The sequence below is a fragment of the Pseudophryne corroboree genome, chromosome 5, assembly GCF_028390025.1.
Source record: "Pseudophryne corroboree isolate aPseCor3 chromosome 5, aPseCor3.hap2, whole genome shotgun sequence".
Lineage (NCBI taxonomy): Eukaryota > Metazoa > Chordata > Amphibia > Anura > Myobatrachidae > Pseudophryne > Pseudophryne corroboree.
Window position 1 is genome coordinate 757180290 of NC_086448.1, and position 21822 is coordinate 757202111.

At 47.1% G+C, this 21822-nt stretch overlaps 1 protein-coding gene across 2 annotated transcripts in view; it reads right to left on the reverse strand.

The window, feature by feature from the left end:
- The window catches only part of STK3 (serine/threonine kinase 3), a 465082-nt gene that overhangs the window by 95729 nt on the left and 347531 nt on the right, over positions 1–21822 (reverse strand). Inside the window, exons 10-11 of one of the 2 annotated variants that reach the window (XM_063924181.1) lie at positions 1233–1408; positions 486–966 (exon numbers count right to left, since the gene is read on the reverse strand). In XM_063924181.1, the coding sequence (XP_063780251.1) occupies positions 916–966; positions 1233–1408 (227 nt within the window). In that variant the 3' untranslated portion in view covers positions 486–915. Of the gene's footprint in view, positions 1–485; positions 967–1232; positions 1409–21822 lie in introns of those variants that run through there. The other variant, XM_063924180.1, reaches the window with a different exon arrangement.

The following is a 21822-nucleotide window of genomic DNA, read 5'->3' on the forward strand; positions in this document are numbered from 1 at the left end:
GGCCATATCAAACAAGCCACCAGACAAGAATGTTAGTGCGAGTGCACTTGTGGTGGACACGTCAGCTATCCCATGTCTCCCTTCCGTATCGTACTAGAAGTGTTGCTCGGTGGGAGAAAGTACCATAATGCCAGAGGCAGGATCGTTTTAACGGCATAAAATGGACAAATAAAAAGAAATCAAAACTACAGGGGAAATGAATGTGTCACGTAAACAGAGAGGAACGTCAATGCTTTGAGGCTGGAGAATGGATTTTAATCCATTTATCTTGTATTATCTAAAAGCTAGTTGTTTCCTTAGCTCATCAACATACCGCGCATTATATGCAGTTAAATGTCACTGTAAGTGTGTCTTTCTTCTTCTTATGTATCATTCTCATAAATGTTTCACAGACAATGTGGCAGCAGCTTGAAATATTTATAGTTTTCCAGAAAAAAAGTTGACACTTTAATACGTAAACTGTCGCTCTCATCACAATCGTCACTTACAGATGTTCCAACTCCTGATTCCAGAAGTTTAGCCTCATTCCACCATTCTCCAAACTACACCAAGTATCAACTACAGTATTTCTCAGATGCACAAAGTACTACAATACTTCAGGGGGTAAAACCATGTACAATGAGTGATACAAATCAAAGACTGATGTACGGTAAATGCAGAAGTCTTGTTAATACATTTGTAATGTTTATCATGACTCCGCAAGTGGCGTGGACTGTAGGCAGTAGTGTACAGGGAAGAGTAAGGTACACCAGCGTGAGATAAATGGTCCCTGATGTACTGAATGCCAGCATTAGACACTGAGACTGCTGATCAGTTACTTGGGATGCTGCCACTGGCTGCTGCCACAAACCTTCTTTATTAACTCCAGTAAGATTCCAAGTCTTAAACTGTGGAACGCAATTGTTTATAATAACTTTACTCCCACATTTTAATATTATGAATTGAGTCACGGAAACGATCACACATCTGTAATACATATAATTAAAAACAGAAAAATGTAAATAAGCAGAATTTTAGCCTTAGTAACAAATTTAACTGCAACTGTAATCCAAAGGCAATTGATTTAAATATGAAGACCCTTACATGGAGAGTAGCGCTACATAATCTGCTAATGACAGGGCTGTAGGTACATTGCTCACTATGTAGGTGACCCGGCAGTAATGAGGTCCTAAGTGATGGGACTGGTCCATAAGTGAAACAAGGAGGAAATGACATTGCTTGTTAATACTTACAAAGTCGAAATCGCCATCAGGAGGAACCTTCCAGTTGTCGGGGAAGACGTTTTTGGATATGTGGTACTGCTCATGGACATTCTGATTGTGGTTCTCATGTGGCTTATTTTTAGAGTCTTGTTTATCAAAGTAATCCATGAAGGATGGTCGCGGTACTTGCGGAGAAGTCGCATTCCCTGGTTACATAAGGAGAAGCGTATCATTATTACTCCAGGACGCACATTTACAATAAACACAGCAAAAATACAATGGAATACAAAAATATAAAAGACATTACTCATATTACACCACCACTACTGTTCATCTGCCAACTACAGTACAAGGCCGCTGTACAATCTGTATATAGTGTATATACTTCAGCAATAAGAAGTAAATAGCACACTATTGTAACACAGGTTAATGTCTTCCATTTACATCTGACACAAGATCTGCCCAACTGATTCTCTATCTACATAATACACGCAACAAACACATCAGAGCTAATTACTAAATTGTAATCACATTGTCGCATTATCTATGTAATAACTGAAAAATGCACAATAAGGGTTGCTTTTCACAATTCGGTCCAGATTATGAGACACAAACAAGTGATGTAACAGAAACACATAACCGTGGACGGTGACAGACAACTTTGCTAGTCAAGAACACTGACATCCCTTACTCGGAACACTTAAAACTGTATATAAGAGGCCATGTGTTGAGAGACTTGCAAATAATTACTTAACTTACATCTATTCTACAGTCCCGACTCGGAGCGGACCTGACAATCTCTGGAAATGTCAGCACTGCTCTTTACCATGGGAAAGAAAATGCTAAAACAAAGGAAACGCTTTTCTATGACTTTGTTCCTAAATGTCACTTGTATACCTATAATCAAGGTAAAAAGTCAGACACACCCCAGACAGTGCAGCGTGTGCCAGCAACAGCACTCCAAAGCATGAATCTTCCATTACTGATGCAGGTTCTCCCACACCGAGCACAGGGCCTCACTAACCTCTGTTTCCATGTCTCCATCAATTTGATTTCTCATGTCACATGGGAATACGTACAATATCCTTGATCAGCAATCATTATGTCAACAAATGTGTCCTCATATACTATTTGCTGCAGTCACGTCAAACATCACATTTCGCACGCCAGGTCCCGTTGAGGCTAGGCGCATGAGGATACATCTGTATTTTGGCTGCAGTACTGCATGTTGACATAACGGTTGTCAATATGCTTAATGCAACCGAGCCTCATACAGATGCATCCTCATACATCTATCATTAATATGGCATGCAGCGAGAGATTCCGGGTGTGAGTGAGCCGCTACGTCCCGTGCAACTCTCCTAATGTTGGCGGTTTTTTTTAACGAAATTCCATCTTCGTCGCAACATGTTGGGACTAGAACACACCAGGAGATACTGCTGATTGATTTGATATAGGACACTTGTATATAGTGTGTGACTGGGTCTGTATATGGAGCAGACTTGAACCTGTATTGGAAAAAAGCTGCGGCTGCTACAGTACATTGTAGCACTTTGTGTACAGACTCAGAAACTCAGTCGCACAGGTGTCATATCAAATTAATCAGCACAGTCTCCTTGAGGTCCTAGTGGCATTGCGCTGTGACTAAGATGCATTTTCGTCAAAAAAAAAAAAAAGGACAGCTGGCGCTAAAAGATTTCTCACGTGACCTGGAGTGCCAAGAGGGGTTGTTTGGTTTGACTGCAATAAAGATGTATAAGGATATATCAGTATGTCTACCTTACTTAAATACTGTACGACTCTGCAGAGCACTGCGGCACCTTACCAATCAGCAATAACAATTAACCCTAGGAGATCTTGGGCAGAAGCAAATGGGGTTACATTTTCAACCCAAATGTCCTAGATTTTCGTTTTTGTTTTACTGCAGAAAGACCAAGAATAGATTCAACATTATACAGAATATAACAATACACCCAGGACACTACCATTTTTTCCTCATTTTCCTCACTTCATTCCACTCAAAATGTAGTTTTTAGCTTTTGGGTAGAATTAGCCTTTAAAGCCAAACTGTAAATTTCATACATGTTTGAGAGAATATCTGTTTCTAATCACACTATATGGGCATTAGCTCCGTCTCCGCTGAAAGTATTAGCTGTCCCCAGAAAACCTTTCAAGATTAATTTCATCACTTCATTTCAAGTTAATTTTAGAGACCCCAAGGAAAGCCGAGTGCATGACACATTAACACAGGCAGGGAACAGCTAGGACAGTTTCTCATGTGGAGAGAGCTTTCACCTCAGAGAGCCCGGCAATCCCAAAAACTATTAATTGTTCATGAGATGGATATAATTGGCTTCAACAGAGTTTTTTTAATTTTTTTTTATTTTAAAGAACAGACCTCGTATGAATGAGTCATGGTTATTCCTTACAACACAAAAGCAATGTGGCCCTATCAGAGCGGCATTCAGGGGTCTAGCTGGTTACAGTACTGCCTCACCATGTAGGGAAAGTACTGGGACAGATACGCCTGCACTGTGGCACTGCCTGGCCTCTTGCAATACAGAAAACACATACTTACCTACAGTACTCTCCCGGAAGCTGTGGGAGACTCCTGATTTTTGGGATATTTCCCCGCACCCCAGAAGAAAGGATGGATCTCCCACATCCAAGTGTACTTCCTAGTGAAGTGGGCAAAATGGGGAGAGAACACTGGAATTTGTGACTGTGTGCCTAATTCAGAGTTGATCGCAGCAGCAAATTTGTTAGCAGTTGGGCAAAACCATGTGCACTGCAGGGGAGGCAGATGTAACATGTGCAGAGAGAGTTAAGGTGGGTACACACTAGTAGATATATCTGCACACTAGTAAATATATCTGCAGATCTATGGACGGATCGGGCAGTGTGCTGTGCATACACACTGCCCGATCTGTCGGGGACTGACGTCATGAACTGTTCAGCTGTCAATCACCGCCGGCCGCCGCAGCATGTGTACGGGCGGTCAGCCGACCGCCCCGTACACATACAGCGACGCTCCAATATATCGGTAGATATATTGGCCATCGGCTGTGCTGCGCGGCCGATGCGATACGTCTGTGAACGACGGAGTTCACAGACGTATCGGCCGTACACACTGGCCGACGGTCCCGCGATATATCGGCCGTTCAAGAGAACGGCCGATATATCGACGACCCAAATCTAACTCTCTCTGCAAATGTTATATCTGCCCCACCTGCAGTGCACATGGTTATGCCCAACTGCTAACAAATTTGCTGCTGCGATCAACTCTACTCTTCGGGCTTCTCCTCTTCTACAAGCGTATTATTATTGCCTTTTTAATTCAAGCCCTCAAACACGTTAACACCGATCTTTAGTAAATTAACCCCCACCATTGATAAACTTGCTACTTTCCAGGCTGATTCAGACAATGTTACACTAACAATTTAGTTTTAGTACAACATAAGAGTTCAAAGAACTATAAATATTTCAAAGAATATCAATAACTCACCAACAATCAGAGATAATGACCCAAAAACGAATACAGTATTATAGTACCGTAGTTCAGTAAGGATGGACTTTTAAAATACCATACACTTAAGGGCCCTACACACTAATAGATTTTACTAAACGATCTGAACGTTGTCGTTCAATGAATGAACAAGAACTCGTTCATATCGTTTAGTGTGTAGGCACCAACGATGAACGATGCACGGCCCCGCGCTCGTTCATCGTTGGTGCCCCGTCGCTTATGCATGCAGGCCAATATGGCCGAGATTGTCCATATTAGCATGCAGTGCTATGGAGCCGGGTGACGGGGAGAGTGCAGAAACTTCACTCCCCCAGTTATCTCCCCCCCCCCCCGCCGAGTCCGTAGTTGGCTGTATCCGCTGTCGGCCAGCTCGGCGACATACAGATATGTCCACTTACATCTTTGCTTTTTTTCAAATTTGGCACAACATTTAAAACACGGCTCGGCTGTTTTTCACTAGTTGCGAGTGAATGAACTTTAAAATTTTTGTTTGTCATAATAGAATATGTATAAAGTAACATATTAAAGAAGCAAATTAAGAAAAATCACAAGGCATGGCTAAATATCTCAGTCTATGGCCTGCAAAACTGTGCTTTATATGGCGGGATATAGCAAAGATGTATGTGGACACATCTGTATTGCCGAATGTGTAGGGTGCAGAGTCAGCCGTCGGGCAGCTCGGCGGCATATCGCCGAATGTGTAGGGGGCATTAGAAACACAAATGTTGTTTTAGTCAAACCTAAGGAATCTATGGGGTAAATTTACTAAAGCTTCTAAAACAGAGAATTGGTGATGTTGCCCATAGCAACCAATCAGATGCTTTTTATCATTTCTCTATTGCTTTTAAGAAAATGATAGACAGCATCTGATTGGTTGCTGTGGGCAAAAGCACCAATTCTCGGTTTTAGACGCTTTAGTACATTTACCCCTATGTATCCAGATTTTGCACCGTGGCCAAATTGCCATCATCATTAAAGATCCAAGTGATAGCTGGGGAAAATAATGCTGATTATTGGGACTGATTTAATCTAATACCATTCTCCTACGCATCGTGTGAGAAAGTCATTTCGCGCTGTTTCCCACTCAATACTTCGGAGTGATGTTATTGGAATGCGCACACTTCTCCTTTCCAAAATCATTTTAGCACGTACATTCGAGGGGATTAACACTGTCTATTAAAATAAAACAGACACAGAATAACTTATTATTCCTGGAGCAAACAATGGTTTAAGAGCAGGGACCCCAAGTGTATCTGAAACCAATTAATATTAATATATCACATTCATTATTTACACCAACCCAAGAGCTTGTGCAAAAGCACGGCGAAAGGACAATGAATTAAATATCAGCCTTTTAACTGTAATGTTATACGAATCAAGGCACAGAATGAAAGTGCAAGACATTATAAATCAATAAGAATAAGGCGGTGGTAACTCAACGTTAATACGGCATGCAACCCAACACCCCAATCTTTGTATAGGGCAGGTGAGCGCCGAGGATCATGTGTAACAGTCGCCAGCTACAGATTTATATTCCTGCAGTCATGTACTATGAACAGTGTGAAGATACCAGCCATCGCTGTCAGTGAATGAGGATGTCCTGGCTGTGCCTGGAGGATGTGCTAATGGGAAATGCTGTAACAGCAGGATTCACTGTACGTGGGGGGCAACAGGGGACGAGTGCTGGGTTGTATGCAATGAATACATGTAGACGTGTTGCAGCATTACTGCTGTGTGGTATTTATTTTACAGAGACGGCAAGCCAAAAAAGAATCTAGTAGGGGTATATTCAATTAGGGTCGAAAACTGCCGTCTGTCGAAAAGATGGCAGTTTTCGACTTTTTAAGGTCGAATCGTGATTTGACCTATTCGATCCCTGCAGTTTTTATTCGACAAGTCGTGGAATTCGACTTGTTGAATAGTACGTGAATCGGCGGTATAGCTGCCGATTCACGTACTTTTGAGTGAAACGGGGTCAGGATTTGGCCCCGTTTCAGACCATCTCAGTCCGACATAAAAAAAATGCCAGACTGAGATGTGGGACCCAGAGGAGGAGAGGGGGTGGGGGAGAGCCGCGGGGAGATGGGGGACAGCCACAGGCATACAGGGGAGAGCAGCGTTACAGCACAGTGCTGCAGCAGGATGTCTCACAGCCACGCCGTTCACGGCAGCGTCCACTCGGCTCCAGCAAGTGAGGTCACGCTTGCTGGAGCCGGGTGGACACTGCCGTGAGGTCGGGCGGCTGTGTGACATCGTCCTGCAGTGCTACTGTAGCGCTGATCTCCTCCATCTGCCCGCTGGCTGTCCCCGCTGGTCTCCCTGCGGCTCCCCCCCCCCCCCTCTCTCCTCCTCTGGGTCCCTCATCTCAATTCGACTTTTTAAAAGTCGAATTGAGAGGAGATTGAATAGGGGTTGTCGGATCCATTCCGACAAATGCATGTCGGTATGGATCCCACCCTAATTGAATATACCCCGTAATGGCTTTATCAGGAGCTCTTATGCCACCTGCTACTGTGACCATTCGCAGTGTGAAAATGCCAGGGTTAAAACCACAAGCCAAGGAACGGATAAGGAAACCTTTATATTAATGAAAGAAAGCGACATGCACACTACCAGTGATACTTACTAGATTACAACAGTCCACTGACTACAAAACAATATTATGAAAGCATGGAGTACAACTCAGAACGGTCAATGGAGTAAATTTACTAAAGCTTCTAAAAATGAAGAGGTGACGTTGCCCACAGCAACCAGTTAGATTCTATAATTTCTCTATTGCATCCTAGAAAATTAGAGACCGAATCTGATTGGTTGCTATGAGCAACATCATCACTTTTCAATTTTAGAAGCTTTAGTAAATATACCCCAACGTGATTACACTAACAAGCTAATGTCTATTGGTGAATGAGAGAAGGTTAAGGCTATCTAGTGTACTACAAAGCCCAGAGGACTGGAGCTAGTGAAGATAATGAGGAGTTGAAGGCAAGTTGCCCGTATTGGCTACTGCATTGAGCGAACTCTACTGAATGCGGATAATAGGCCTTAAGCTGTACGCAAATCTGCAACTGGACTGCCTCTATATGTACACTTGGTTTCACAGGCTTCAGTTAGCACATGCCGGCACCAGCCCTGATTCTGGTGCAAAAGATCAGTCTGAAAAAAGGTGTATCCATATGTAGGAACAATTCCACCAGGCCCGCAGTTCCATAAGACACGCCCTTGCTAAACCTGGCCTTTGCGCCAATGCCCTGTTACTACACAGTCACACCCCTTCAGCTGCAATTGGAGAAGGGGTGTGACTGTGTAGTAATGACAAGCTGTGCCAGACACCGGTACTCCAACATGTGTGTAATGCTACTTATAGCTTTTTAACTGAGCAGTGAGCAGTTCTAACACCGGTGTCTCGATTCTGGCAGTATTGTTAAATCAACATACTCACTATGGACATAAAGTTAACCTGCTCTACTGTATGTATTTTTTTTCAACATAGCCTAGAGCATTACTTCTAACACAACCACAATTCTAATGCACTGGACTTTTATAAGTGTCCTCTGCACAATGCAAAACCCAAGTTGTGCCTCTACTTGTCCAAATGTGCCCAGATGCATGAGAGCAGTGTATGAGGACTGGGCTGTCTTTTCATATGGGCCCAATGGGCAGTTGCCCAAGGGCCTCAGGAGTATAAAGGCAACAGGAGTATAAGGGCCCTAGGCTGATAGCCGAGGGCCCCCTTTTTTTCAACGGTACCAGAAAATCGTCCCCGGGTAACCAGAGATATCAGACTTGTTCCCATCCAAGCCTGTTAATGGCTATTAACAGCTAGATATCTTGGGTTCTGTCTGACTTAAGAGTTTTTTGAAGGTATACTCCAAAAGCTGGGACTCTCCACTTTCAGTGGACAGTGGTAGCTTGTCTCTACTATGCCCAGAACCAGATATATCAACCTTCAAACAGCTGGTCCCTGCTCCAGCTCCACACGCCTGGCATGCAGTTTTATATTTTCGTCTGCAAATTGCTCTGGCTCCTGAACTCTGATCCCTAAGTCCCCAGTACCTCCTGAAAGGTGTAACGCTCTAGTTTTTTTTTATCCCATTGAAAGCTAAGAAAACTATTTCCATGAACTGGAGAGATCTGCAGTCAAGCAAGCTGCCCTCCCACCGGAAAATGTTGACTCTTAAGCCCACTCCACTATCCACCCCTCCCTTGCAAATAAAACAACCCCTACCACCCTGAAAGTCATGTTCCATGACCGCTTCATTCAGCCCAATGCCCCCCTTCCACAGTTTAGTGCAGTAAAGTAGAAATTAACAGAAATTACTACTACAGGTACATGCTCCAACATTCTAAATGGAAGATAGAACACCCCCTACTGCTGCTGATAGCACCCCCCACCCCCACTGCCAGAGGATGGCTAGGGCCCCAGTGCATTGCTTTGTACAGGGGCCTACACTGCTGTTAAGACGGCCCTGTATGAGGATGAGTACAGGAGAACATATGGTGGAGTGAGATAGAAAACATGCAATAAAGGAGTATATGGAGGACATTATTTAGCAGTGATCTTTGCTGTGCAGAAAGGCACGCTGCCAATGCCAGTCTGTAAAAATATGTGAATTGTGCACCATCTCTGAGCTGGCCATCTTTGGGCCTCATCCTAGGACTTTTAGTAGGATACATTTAGGGTCTCCATGCTGCTTTGGTAAAGTACAGTAGCTTTGTTGAAGCAGCCCAAGCAATGGAAAAATAAGAATTTACTCACCGGTAATTCTATTTCTCGTAGTCCGTAGTGGATGCTGGGAACTCCGTAAGGACCATGGGGAATAGACGGGCTCCACAGGAGACTGGGCACTCTAAAGAAAAGATTAGGTACTATCTGGTGTGCACTGGCTCCTCCCTCTATGCCGCTCCTCCAGACCTCAGTTAGGGAAACTGTGCCCGGACGAGCTGACATTACAAGGAAAGGAAATTTGAATCCAGGGTAAGACTCATACCAGCCACACCAATCACACCGTACAACTTGTGATAACCATACCCAGTTAACAGTATGAACAACAACTGAGCCTCACTCAACGGATGGCTCATAACAATAACCCTTATTTAAGCAATAACTATATACATGTATTGCAGAAAGTCCGCACTTGGGACGGGCGCCCAGCATCCACTACGGACTACGAGAAATAGAATTACCGGTGAGCAAATTCTTATTTTCTCTGACATCCTAGTGGATGCTGGGAACTCTGTAAGGACCATGGGGATTATACCAAAGCTCCCAAACGGGCGGGAGAGTGCGGATGACTCTGCAGCACCGAATGAGCAAACACAAGGTCCTCCTCAGCCAGGGTATCAAACTTGTAAAACTTTGCAAAAGTGTTCGAACCTGACCAAGTAGCTGCTCGGCAAAGCTGTAATGCCGAGACCCCTCGGGCAGCCGCCCAAGAAGAGCCCACCTTCCTTGTGTTGGAAGCGGCAATCCAGCCGCAGAATGAGCCTGCTGAATCGTGTTACAGATCCAGCGAGCAATAGTTTGCTTTGAAGCAGGAGCACCCCGCTTGATGGATGCATACAGGATAAACAGCGACTCAGTTTTCCTGACTCTAGCCGTTCTGGCTACATAAACCTTCAAAGCCCTGACCACATCTAGTAACTCGGAATCCTCCAAATCAAGAGTAGCCACAGGCACCACAATAGGTTGGTTCATATGAAAGGATGACACCACATTTGGCAGAAATTGTGGACGGGTCCGCAATTCTGCCCTGTCCATATGGAAAACCAGATAGGGGCTTTTATGTGACAAAGCCGCTAATTCTGACACACGCCTAGCTGAAGCCAAGGCTAATAGCATGACCACCTTCCACGTGAGAAATTTTAACTCCACGGTTTTGAGTGGCTCAAACTAGTGTGACTTCAGGAAACCCAACACCACGTTAAGATACCAAGGTGCCACTGGAGGCACAAAAGGGGGCTGAATATGCAGCACTCCCTTTACAAACGTCTGGACTTCAGGAAGAGAAGCCAGTTCTTTTTGAAAGAAAATGGATAGAGCCGAAATCTGGACCTTAATGGAACCCAATTTCAGGCCCAAAGTCACTCCCGACTGTAGGAAGTGAAGGAAACGGCCCAGCTGGAATTCCTCCGTAGGGGCATTCCTGGCCTCACACCAAGCAACATATTTTCGCCATATACGGTGATAAGGTTTAGCCGTCACGTCCTTCCTAGCCTTAATCAGCGTAGGAATAACCTCATCCGGAATGCCATAATCTGCTAGGATCCGGCGTTCAACCGCTATGCCGTCAAACGCAGCCGCGGTAAGTCTTGGAACAGACAGGGCCCCTGTTGCAGCAAGTCCGGTCTTAGAGGCAGAGGCCATGGGTCCTCTGTGAGCATTTCTTGCAGATCCGGATACCAAGTCCTTCTTGGCCAATCCGGAACAATGAGTATTGTTCTCACTCCTCTTTTTCTTATGATTCTCAGCACCTTTGGTATGAGAGGAAAAGGAGGAAATACATAAACCGACTGGAACACCCATGGTGTCACTAGTGCGTCTACAGCTATCGCCTGAGGGTCTCTTGACCTGGCGCAATATCTCTGTAGCTTTTTGTTGAGGCGGGATGCCATCATGTCCACCTGTGGCAGTTCCCATTGCCTGGCAATCTGCGTGAAGACTTCTTGATGAAGTCCCCACCCTCCCGGGTGGAGGTCGTGCCTGCTGAGGAAGTCTGCTTCCCAGTTGTCCACTCCCGGAATGAACACTGCTGACAGTGCTCTTACGTGATTCTCCGCCCAGCGAAGAATTCTGGTGGCTTCCGTTATCGCCACCCTGCTCCTTGTGCCGCCTTGGCGGTTTACATGAGCCACTGCGGTGATGTTGTCTGACTGAATCAGCACCGATTGGTCGCGAAGCAGGGTCTCCGCTTGACTTAGGGTGTTGTATATGGCCCTTAGTTCCAGGATATTGATGTGAAGACAAGTCTCCTGACTTCACCACAGACCTTGGAAATTTCTTCCCTGTGTGACTGCCCCAAACCCTCTGAGACTTGCATCCGTGGTCACCAGGACCCAGTCCTGAATGCCGAATCTGCGGCCCTCTAGAAGGTGAGCACTCTGCAGCCACCACAGGAGAGACACCCTGGCCCTGGGGGATAGGGTGATCAGCCGATGCATCTGTAGATGTGATCCGGACCACTTGTCCAACAGATCCCATTGAAAGGTCCTCGCATGGAACCTGCCGAAGGGAATGGCCTCGTATGACGCCACCATCTTTCCCGGGACTCGCGTGCAGTGATGCACCGACACCTGTTTTGGTTTTAATAGGCCTCTGACCAGTGTCATGAGCTCCTGAGCCTTCTCTATCGGGAGATAGACCCTCTTCTGGTCTGTGTCCATAATCATGCCCAGGAAGGGCAGACGAGTCGTAGGAATCAACTGCGACTTTGGGATATTTAGAATCCAGCCGTGCTGTTGTAACACTTCCCGAGAGCGTGCCGTGCTACGCTGATCAGCAACTGCTCTCTGGACCTCGCCTTTATGAGGAGATAGTCCAAGTATGGGATAATTGTGACCCCTTGCTTTCGCAGGAGCACCATCATTTCCGCCATTACCTTGGTAAATATTCTCGGTGCCGTGGAGAGACCAAACGGCAACGTCTGGAATTGGTAATGACAATCCTGTACCACAAATCTGAGGTACGCCTGATGAGGTGGATAAATGGGGACATGAAGGTATGCATCCTTTATGTCCAGAGACACCATAAAATCCCCCCCTTCCAGGCTTGCGATGACCGCTCTGAGCGATTCCATCTTGAACTTGAACCTTTTCAGGTATATGTTCAGGGATTTTAAATTTAATATGGGTCTGACCGAACCGTCCGGTTTCGGTACCACAAACATGGTCGAATAATAACCCCTTCCTTGTTGAAGGAGGGGAACCTTGACCACCACCTGTTGAAGATACAATTTGTGAATTGCAGCTATCACTATTTCCCTCTCTAAGGGGGAAGCTGGCAGGGCCGATTTGAGGTATCGGTGAGGGGGCATCTCTTCGAATTCCAGCTTGTATCCCTGAGACACAATCTCTATCGCCCAGGGATCCACCTGGGAGTGAACCCACTTGTGGCTGAAACTTCGGAGACGGGCCCCCACCGGGCCTAGCTCCGCCTGTGGAGCCCCAGCGTCATGCGGTGGATTTAGTGGAAGCCGGGGAGGACTTCTGTTCCTGGGAACTAGCTGTATTGTGCAGCTTCTTTCCTCTACCCCTGCCTCTGGCAAGAAAGGACGCACCTCGGACTTTGCCTTTTTGTGATCGAAAAGGACTGCATTTGGTAATACGGTGCTTTCTTAGGTTGTGAGGGAACATATGGCAAAAAATTTGACTTTCCAGCCGTAGCTGTGGAGACCAGGTCCGAGAGACCCTCCCCAAACAACTCCTCACCCTTGTAAGGTAAAACCTCCATGTGCCTTTTTGAGTCGGCATCACCTGTCCATTGCCGAGTCCACAGGACCCTTCTGGCAGAAATCGACATTGCATTTATTCTAGAGCCCAGTAGGCTAATGTCTCTTTGAGCATCTCTCATATATAGGACAGCGTCTTTTATATGCCCCAGGGTCAGTAACATAGTATCCTTGTCCAAGGTATCAAGTTCCTCAGACAAGGTATCTGTCCATGCTGCTACAGCACTACACATCTAGGCCGACGCAATCGCCGGCCTTAGTAAGGTACCTGAATGTGTATAAATGGACTTCAGGATACCCTCCTGCTTTCTATCAGCAGCATCTTTTAGGGTGGCCGTATCCTGTGACGGCAGGGCTACCCTCTTGGATAAGCGTGTTAAAGCTTTGTCTACCCTAGGGGAGGATTCCCAGCGTAACCTGTCCGTTGGCGGGAAAGGATACGCCATAAGCATCCGTTTGGAAATCTGCAGTTTTCTATCTGGAGATTCCCAAGCCTTTTCACATAACTCATTTAACTCATGTGAAGGGGGAAAGGTCACCTCTTGCCTTTTTTCCCCATACATATAAACCCTCTTGTCAGGGACTGGGGTTTCCTCTGTGATGAGCAACACATCTTTCATTGCTATAATCATGTAACAGATGGCTTTAGCCATTTTAGGCTGTAACTTTGCATCATCGCCCTCGACACTGGAGTCAGAATCCGTGTCGATATATGTGTCAACAATTTGGGATAGTGGGCGCTTCTAAGACCCTGACGGCCTCTGCGACATAGGATCAGGCATGGGCTAAGACCCCGGCTGTCCCACGGCATCAGCTTTATCCAACCTTTTATGCAAGGAAGTAACATTATCATTTAAAACCTTCCACATATCCATCCAATCGGGTGTCGGCGGCGACCCCACATTCATTTGTTCCCGCTCTGTTTCCACATAGCCTTCCTCGTCAAACATGCCGACACAAGCTTACCGACACACCACACACACACGGGATGCTCTATTTGAAGACAGTTCCCCCACAAGGCCTTTTGGAGAGACAGAGAGAGAGTATGCCAGCACACACCCCAGCGCTATATGTCCCAGAAATCACACAGTAACTTAGTGTTAACCCAGTAGCTGCTGTATATACTGTTTTTGCGCCAAATTTATGTGCCCCCCCTCTCTTTTTACCCTCTTCTACCGTGATTCTGCAGGGGAGAGCCTGGGGAGCTTCCTCTCAGCGGAGCTGTGGAGAGAAAATGGCGCTGGTGAGTGCTGAGGAAGAAGCCCCGCCCCCTCAGCGGCGGGCTTCTGTCCCGCGTTTCTGTGTAAAAATATGGCGGGGGCCCATGCATATATACAGTGCCCAACTGTATATATGCCCACTTTTGCCAAGAGTCTCTAATTGCTGCCCAGGGCGCCCCCCCCTGCGCCCTGCACCCTACAGTGACCGGAGTATGTGGGTTTAGTGTGGGAGCAATGGCGCACAGCTGCAGTGCTGTGCGCTACCTCATATGAAGACTGGAGTCTTCTGCCGCCGATTTCGAAGTCTTCTTGCTTCTGTCACCGGCTTCTGTCTTCCGGCTCTGCGAGGGGGACGGCGGCGCGGCTCCGGGATCGGACGACCAAGGGTGCGATCCTGTGTACGATCCCTCTGGAGCTAATGGTGTCCAGTAGCCTAAGAAGCAGGACCTATGTTCAGTGAGTAGGGCTGCTTCTCTCCCCTCAGTCCCACGTAGCAGAGAGGCTGTTGCCAGCAGATCTCTCTGAAAATAAAAAAACATAACAAAATACTTTCTTTTTAGCAAGCTCAGGAGAGCTCACTAAGTAGCACCCAGCTCGTCCGGGCACAGATTCAAACTGAGGTCTGGAGGAGGGACATAGAGGGAGGAGCCAGAGTACACCAGTATCCAAATTCTTTCTTAAAGTGCCCTGTCTCCTGCGGAGCCCGTCTATTCCCCATGGTCCTTACGGAGTCCCCAGCATCCACTAGGACGTTAGAGAAAATAAGAATTTACTCACCGGTAATTCTATTTCTCGTAGTCCGTAGTGGATGCTGGGTACTCCGTAAGGACCATGGGGAATAGACGGGCTCCGCAGGAGACTGGGCACTCTTTAAAGAAAGATTAGGTACTACATCTGGTGTGCACTGGCTCCTCCCTCTATGCCCCTCCTCCAGACCTCAGTTAGGGAAACTGTGTCCGGAAGAGCTGACATTACTAGGAAAGGATTTGGAATCCAGGGTAAGACTCATACCAGCCACACCAATCACACCGTACAACTTGTGATAACTATACCCAGTTAACAGTATGAATAACAGCTGAGCCTCATTCAACAGATGGCTCAGAACAATAACACTATAGTTAAGCAATAACTATATACAACTATTACAGAAGTCCGCACTTGGGACGGGCTCCCAGCATCCACTACGGACTACGAGAAATAGAATTACCGGTGAGTAAATTCTTATTTTCTCTGACGTCCTAGTGGATGCTGGGTACTCCGTAAGGACCATGGGGATTATACCAAAGCTCCCAAACGGGCGGGAGAGTGCGGATGACTCTGCAGCACCGAATGAGCAAACTCAAGGTCCTCCTCAGCCAGGGTATCAAACTTGTAGAATTTTGCAAACGTGTTTGATCCCGACCAGGTAGCAGCTCGGCAAAGTTGTAAAGCTGAGACCCCTCGGGCAGCCGCCCAAGAAGAGCCCACCTTCCTTGTGGAATGGGCTTTTACTGATTTAGGATGCGGCAGTCCAGCCGCAGAATGAGCCTGCTGAATCGTGCTACAGATCCAGCGAGCAATAGTCTGCTTAGAAGCAGGAGCACCCAGCTTGTTGGGTGCATGCAGGATAAACAGCGAGTCAGTGACTCTAGCCGTCCTGGAAACATAAATTTTCAGGGCCCAGACTACGTCCAGCAACTTGGAATCCTCCAAGTCCCGAGTAGCCGCAGGCACCACAATAGGTTGGTTCAAATGAAACGCTGATACCACCTTAGGGAGAAATTGGGGACGAGTCCTCTATTCTGCCCCGTCCATATGGAAGATCAGATAGGGGCTTTTACATGACAAAGCCGCCAATTCTGACACACGCCTAGCCGAAGCTAAGGCCAATAGCATGACCACTTTCCACGTGAGATATTTTAGCTCCACGGTCTGAAGTGGCTCAAACCAATGTGATTTTAGGAAATCCAACACAACGTTGAGATCTCAAGGTGCCACTGGAGGCACAAAAGGGGGCCGAATATGCAGCACTCCCTTGACAAACGTCTGAACTTCAGGCAGTGAAGCCAGTTCTTTTTGAAAGAAAATAGACAGGGCCGAAATCTGGACTTTTATGGATCCCAATTTTAGGCCCATAGTCACTCCTGACTGTAGGAAGTACAGAAATCGACCCAGCTGAAATTCCTCTGTTGGGGCCTTCATAGCCTCACACCAAGCAACATATTTTCGCCATATGCGGTGATAATGTTTTGCTGTCACATCCTTCCTAGCTTTTATCAGCGTAGGAATGACTTCAACCGGAATGCCCTTTTCCATCAGGATCCGGCGTTCAACCGCCATGCCGTCAAACGCAGCCGCGGTAAGTCTTGGAACAGACAGGGCCCCTGCTGCAGCAGGTCCTGTCGGAGCGGCAGAGGGTCCTCTGAGATCATTTCTTGTAGTTCCGGGTACCAAGTTCTTCTTGGCCAATCCGGAACGATGAGTATAGTTCTTACTCCTCTCTTTCTTATTATCCTCAGTACCTTTGGTATGAGAGAAAGAGGAGGGAACACATAAACCGATTGGTACACCCACTGTGTCACTAGAGCGTCCACAGCTATCGCCTGAGGGTCCCTTGACCTGGCGCAATATCTTTTTAGCTTTTTGTTGAGGCGGGACGCCATCATGTCCACCTGTGGCCTTTCCCAACGATTTACAATCAGCTGGAAGACTTCTGGATAAAGTTCCCACTCTCCCGGGTGGAGGTCGTGCCTGCTGAGGAAGTCTGCTTCCCAGTTGTCCACTCCCGGAATGAACACTGCTGACAGTGCTATCACGTGATTCTCCGCCCATCGGAGAATCCTTGTGGCTTCTGCCATTGCCATCCTGCTTCTTGTGCCGCCCTGTCGGTTTATATGGGCGACCGCCGTGATGTTGTCTGACTGAATCAGCACCGGCTGGTTTTGAAGCAGGGGTTTTGCTTGACTTAGGGCATTGTAAATGGCCCTTAGTTCCAGAATATTTATGTGTAGGGAAGTCTCCTGACTCGACCATTGTCCTTGGAAGTTTCTTCCCTGAGTGACTGCCCCCCAACCTCGGAGGCTTGCATCCGTGGTCACCAGGACCCAGTCCTGTATGCCGAATCTGCGGCCCTCGAGAAGATGAGCACTCTGCAGCCACCACAGCAGAGACACCCTAGCCCTCGGGGACAGGGTGATCAGCCGATGCATCTGAAGATGCGATCCGGACCACTTGTCTAACAGATCCCACTGAAAGATCCTTGCATGGAACCTGCCGAAGGGAATTGCTTCGTAAGAAGCTACCATCTTTCCCAGGACTCGCGTGCAGTAATGCACCGACACCTGTTTTGGTTTTAGGAGGTCTCTGACCAGAGATGACAACTCCTTGGCCTTCTCCTCCGGGAGAAACACCTTCTTCTGTTCTGTGTCCAGAATCATACCCAAGAACAGCAGACGCGTCGTAGGAACCAGCTGCGACTTTGGGATATTCAGAATCCAGCCGTGCTGTTGTAGCACTTCCTGAGATAGTGCTACTCCGACCAACAACTGCTCCATGGACCTCGCCTTTATAAGGAGATCGTCCAAGTACGGGATAATTATAACTCCCTTCTTTCGAAGGAGTATCATCATTTCGTCCATTACCTTGGTAAATACCCTCGTGCCGTGGACAGACCAAACGGCAACGTCTGGAATTGGTAATGGCAGTCCTGTACCACAAATCGGAGGTACTCCTGGTGAGGTGGGTAAATGGGGACATGTAGGTAAGCATCCTTGATGTCCAATGATACCATATAATCCCCCTCTTCCAGGCTTGCAATAACCGCCCTGAGCGATTCCATTTTGAACTTGAATTTCCTTATATAAGTGTTCAAGGATTTCAAATTTAGAATGGGTCTAAACCGAACCGTCTGGTTTCGGTACCACAAACATTGTGGAATAGTAACCCCGTCCCTGTTGAAGGAGGGGAACTTTGATTATCACCTGCTAGAGGTACAGCTTGTGAATTGCCGCCAGTACTGCCTCCCTGTCCTGGGGAGTAGCTGGCAAGGCTGATTTGAGGTAACGGCGAGGGGAAGACGTCTCGAACTCCAGCTTGTATCCCTGCAATACCACTTGTAGCACCCAGAGATCCACCTGTGAGCGAACCCACTGGTCGCTGAAGTTCCGGAGACGGGCCCCCACCGCACCTGGCTCCACCTGTGGAGCCCCAGCGTCATGCGGTGGACTTAGTGGAAGCAGGGGAGGATTTTTGTTCCTGGGAACTGGCTGTCTGGTGCAGCTTTTTCCCTCTACCCCTGCCTCTGGGCAGAAAGGACGCGCCTCTGACCCGCGCTTGCCTTTCTGAGGCCAAAAGGACTGTACTTGATAATACGGTGCTTTCTTAGGCTGTGAGGGAACCTGAGGTAAAAAAGTCGACTTCCCAGCTGTTGCTGTCGATACGAGGTCCGAGAGACCGTCCCCAAACAATTCCTCACCCTTATATGGCAAAATAGTGTCCCTGTCAAGGGAATCAATGTTATCAGACAGGGAATCAGACCATGCTGCTGCAGCACTACACATCCATGCTGAAGCAATAGCAGGTCTCAGTATAGTACCTGAGTGTGTATACACAGACTTCAGGATAGCCTCCTGCTTTCTATCTGCAGGCTCCTTTAAGGCGGCCGTATCCTGAGACGGCAGTGCCACCTTTTTTGATAAGCGTGTGAGCGCCTTGTCCACCCTAGGGGATGTCTCCCAGCGTAACCTATCCGTTGGCGGGAAAGGGTACGCCATTAGTAACCGCTTAGAAATCACTAGTTTCTTATCTGGGGAACCTCACGCTTCTTCACACAATTCATTTAACTCATCAGATGGGAGAAAAGTCACTGGCTGCTTTTTCTCCCCAAACATAATACCCTTTTTTGTGGTAACCGGGTTAATGTCAGAAATGTGCAACACATTTTTCATTGCCGTAATCATGCATCGGATGGCCCTTGTGGATTGTACATTTGTCTCATCCTCGTCGACACTGGAGTCGGACTCCGTGTCGACATCTGTGTCTGCCATCTGAGGTAGCGGGCGTTTTTGAGCCCCTGATGGCCTCTGAGATGCCTGGGCAGGCGCGGGCTGAGATGCCGGCTGTCCCAAAGCTGCGTCATCGAACCTTTTATGCAAGGAGTTGACACTGTCGGTTAATACCTTCCACATATCCATCCACTCTGGTGTCGGCCCGTAGGGGGCGACATCACACTTATCGGCACCTGCTCCGCCTCCACGTAAGCGTCCTCATCAAACATGTCGACACAGCCGTACCGACACACCGCACACATACACAGGGAATGCTCTGACTGAGGACAGGACCCCACAAAGTCCTTTGGGGAGATAGAGAGAGAGTATGCCAGCACACACCAGAGCGCTATATAACAGAGGGATTTACACTATACACAAAGTGAATTTTCCCCCAATAGCTGCTTATATCACAATTTTGCGCCTAAATTTATGTGCCCCCCCTCTCTTTTTTACCCTTTCCGTAGTGTATACTGCAGGGGAGAGCCTGGGGAGCGTCCTTCCAGCGGAGCTGTGAAGAGAAAATGGCGCTGGCTGTGCTGAGGAAGATAGCCCCGCCCCTTCAGCGGCGGGCTTCTCCCGCTTTTTTAATAATAATTATGGCGGGGGATTAGGCACATATACAGTTTAGAACTGTATTATGTGCATTTTGCCACTTAAGGTATACTAATTGCAGCCCAGGGCGCCCCCCAGCGCCCTGCACCCACCAGTGACCGGAGCGTGTGGTGTGCTGTGGGAGCAATGGCGCACAGCTGCAGTGCTGTGCGCTACCTTATTGAAGACCGGAGTCTTCAGCCGCCGATTTTCTCCGGAATCTTCCGTCTTCTGGCTCTGCAAGGGGGACGGCGGCGCGGCTCCGGGAACGGACAATCGAGGTCGGGCCCTGTGTTCGATCCCTCTGGAGCTAATTGTGCTTCTAAGGCTACTGGACACCAGCTAGCTGCAAGCAGGTAGGTTTGCTTCTCTCCCCTAAGTCCCACGTAGCAGTGAGTCTGTTGCCAGCAGATCTCACTGAAAATAAAAAACCTAACAAATACTTTCTTTTTAGTAACTCAGGAGAGCCCACTAAGTGCATCCAGCTCTGGCCGGGCACAGATTCTAACTGAGGTCTGGAGGAGGGGCATAGAGGGAGGAGCCAGTGCACACCAGATGTAGTACCTAATCTTTCTTTAAAGAGTGCCCAGTCTCCTGCGGAGCCCGTCTATTCCCCATGGTCCTTACGGAGTACCCAGCATACACTAGGACGTTCGAGAAAAACAGCTTGGGGTGCACAATTACCACTTACAATACAGGGCCTACATCACCTTCACTCTCGTAATTAATCCTAAGCCAGTAATGGGGCTAAAGGAAGCAGTAATGTTATTGGAAAGTATGGTACTGAAGTGGCAGACAGGTGGGACTTTTGCACAATTCACCTCTTTATATTACTACATCTCCCTATACATGATAGGAGTGTCTTGTCTGTGGAGGAATCTCACAACAGCGGGGAGTAAGCGTGTACCATACTGTAGCATCCAAACAGAACAAAATCACCATCAGGCTCACAGCCACTAATGGTAACAATTTCCTATAGATAGGATGTTGTACAGCTGTAGTACTTAATAAATAAGATGAATCTGGAGAGCCAATCCTTCCAAATTCTGAAATTCTGCAAAGACACTCAAAATACAGGGAAAAGGAACCCCATAGTGTGATTCTGTAATTTCATAGATGGCTGAATACAGAGACTCGGGCTGGATAATGTGGTCTACTTAGCATAGTAGATAAACTAAAGTATAAAGGAGAGGGCAATGCCCTATTCTGTCCAGGACCCACTATTCCTTAATTACTCTTATAGCTCATTTTATAATCAAAGCACTATCCTGATGTAGAAAGCCATAAGCCATACACATAAGTATAAGTACACTCTAATGCAGCACACCTTCTCTGTGGTCTGTGCATGCTCCACAAGATGCAGCCGCAAGTAGCTCTGCACGGGTCACCCGGAAGATGCAGCTGGAGACGCTGCAGATGCCCGTAGAAGGCAATTTACCGCTGGGCCACCAGAATGAAATGTCGACATTCTAACATGTCCTCACTGTCTACATGATGAGTGGTGACATGGTCAAATTCGACACTATGGCCATGTCAACATTTTGTACCCAATCCATTATATAATATCTGTGCAGCTCACACTGGCTACACACAGCATTGGTAGTTTATGTATGTAATAAAATCAGTTCTCTTATTATTAGAAAAAAAAAAAATCTAAAAACCTAAAATAATTTATATACTTCATTTATGAAAAAAAAAAAGGATTAAGCTGAAGTTCAGAGTAAGGCAGAGAGAACACACACTATGTGCATGTGCCTATGGAAATCTGACCCAAAGCAAGAAAGATTTGTTGACAATACAACAGGAATGCAC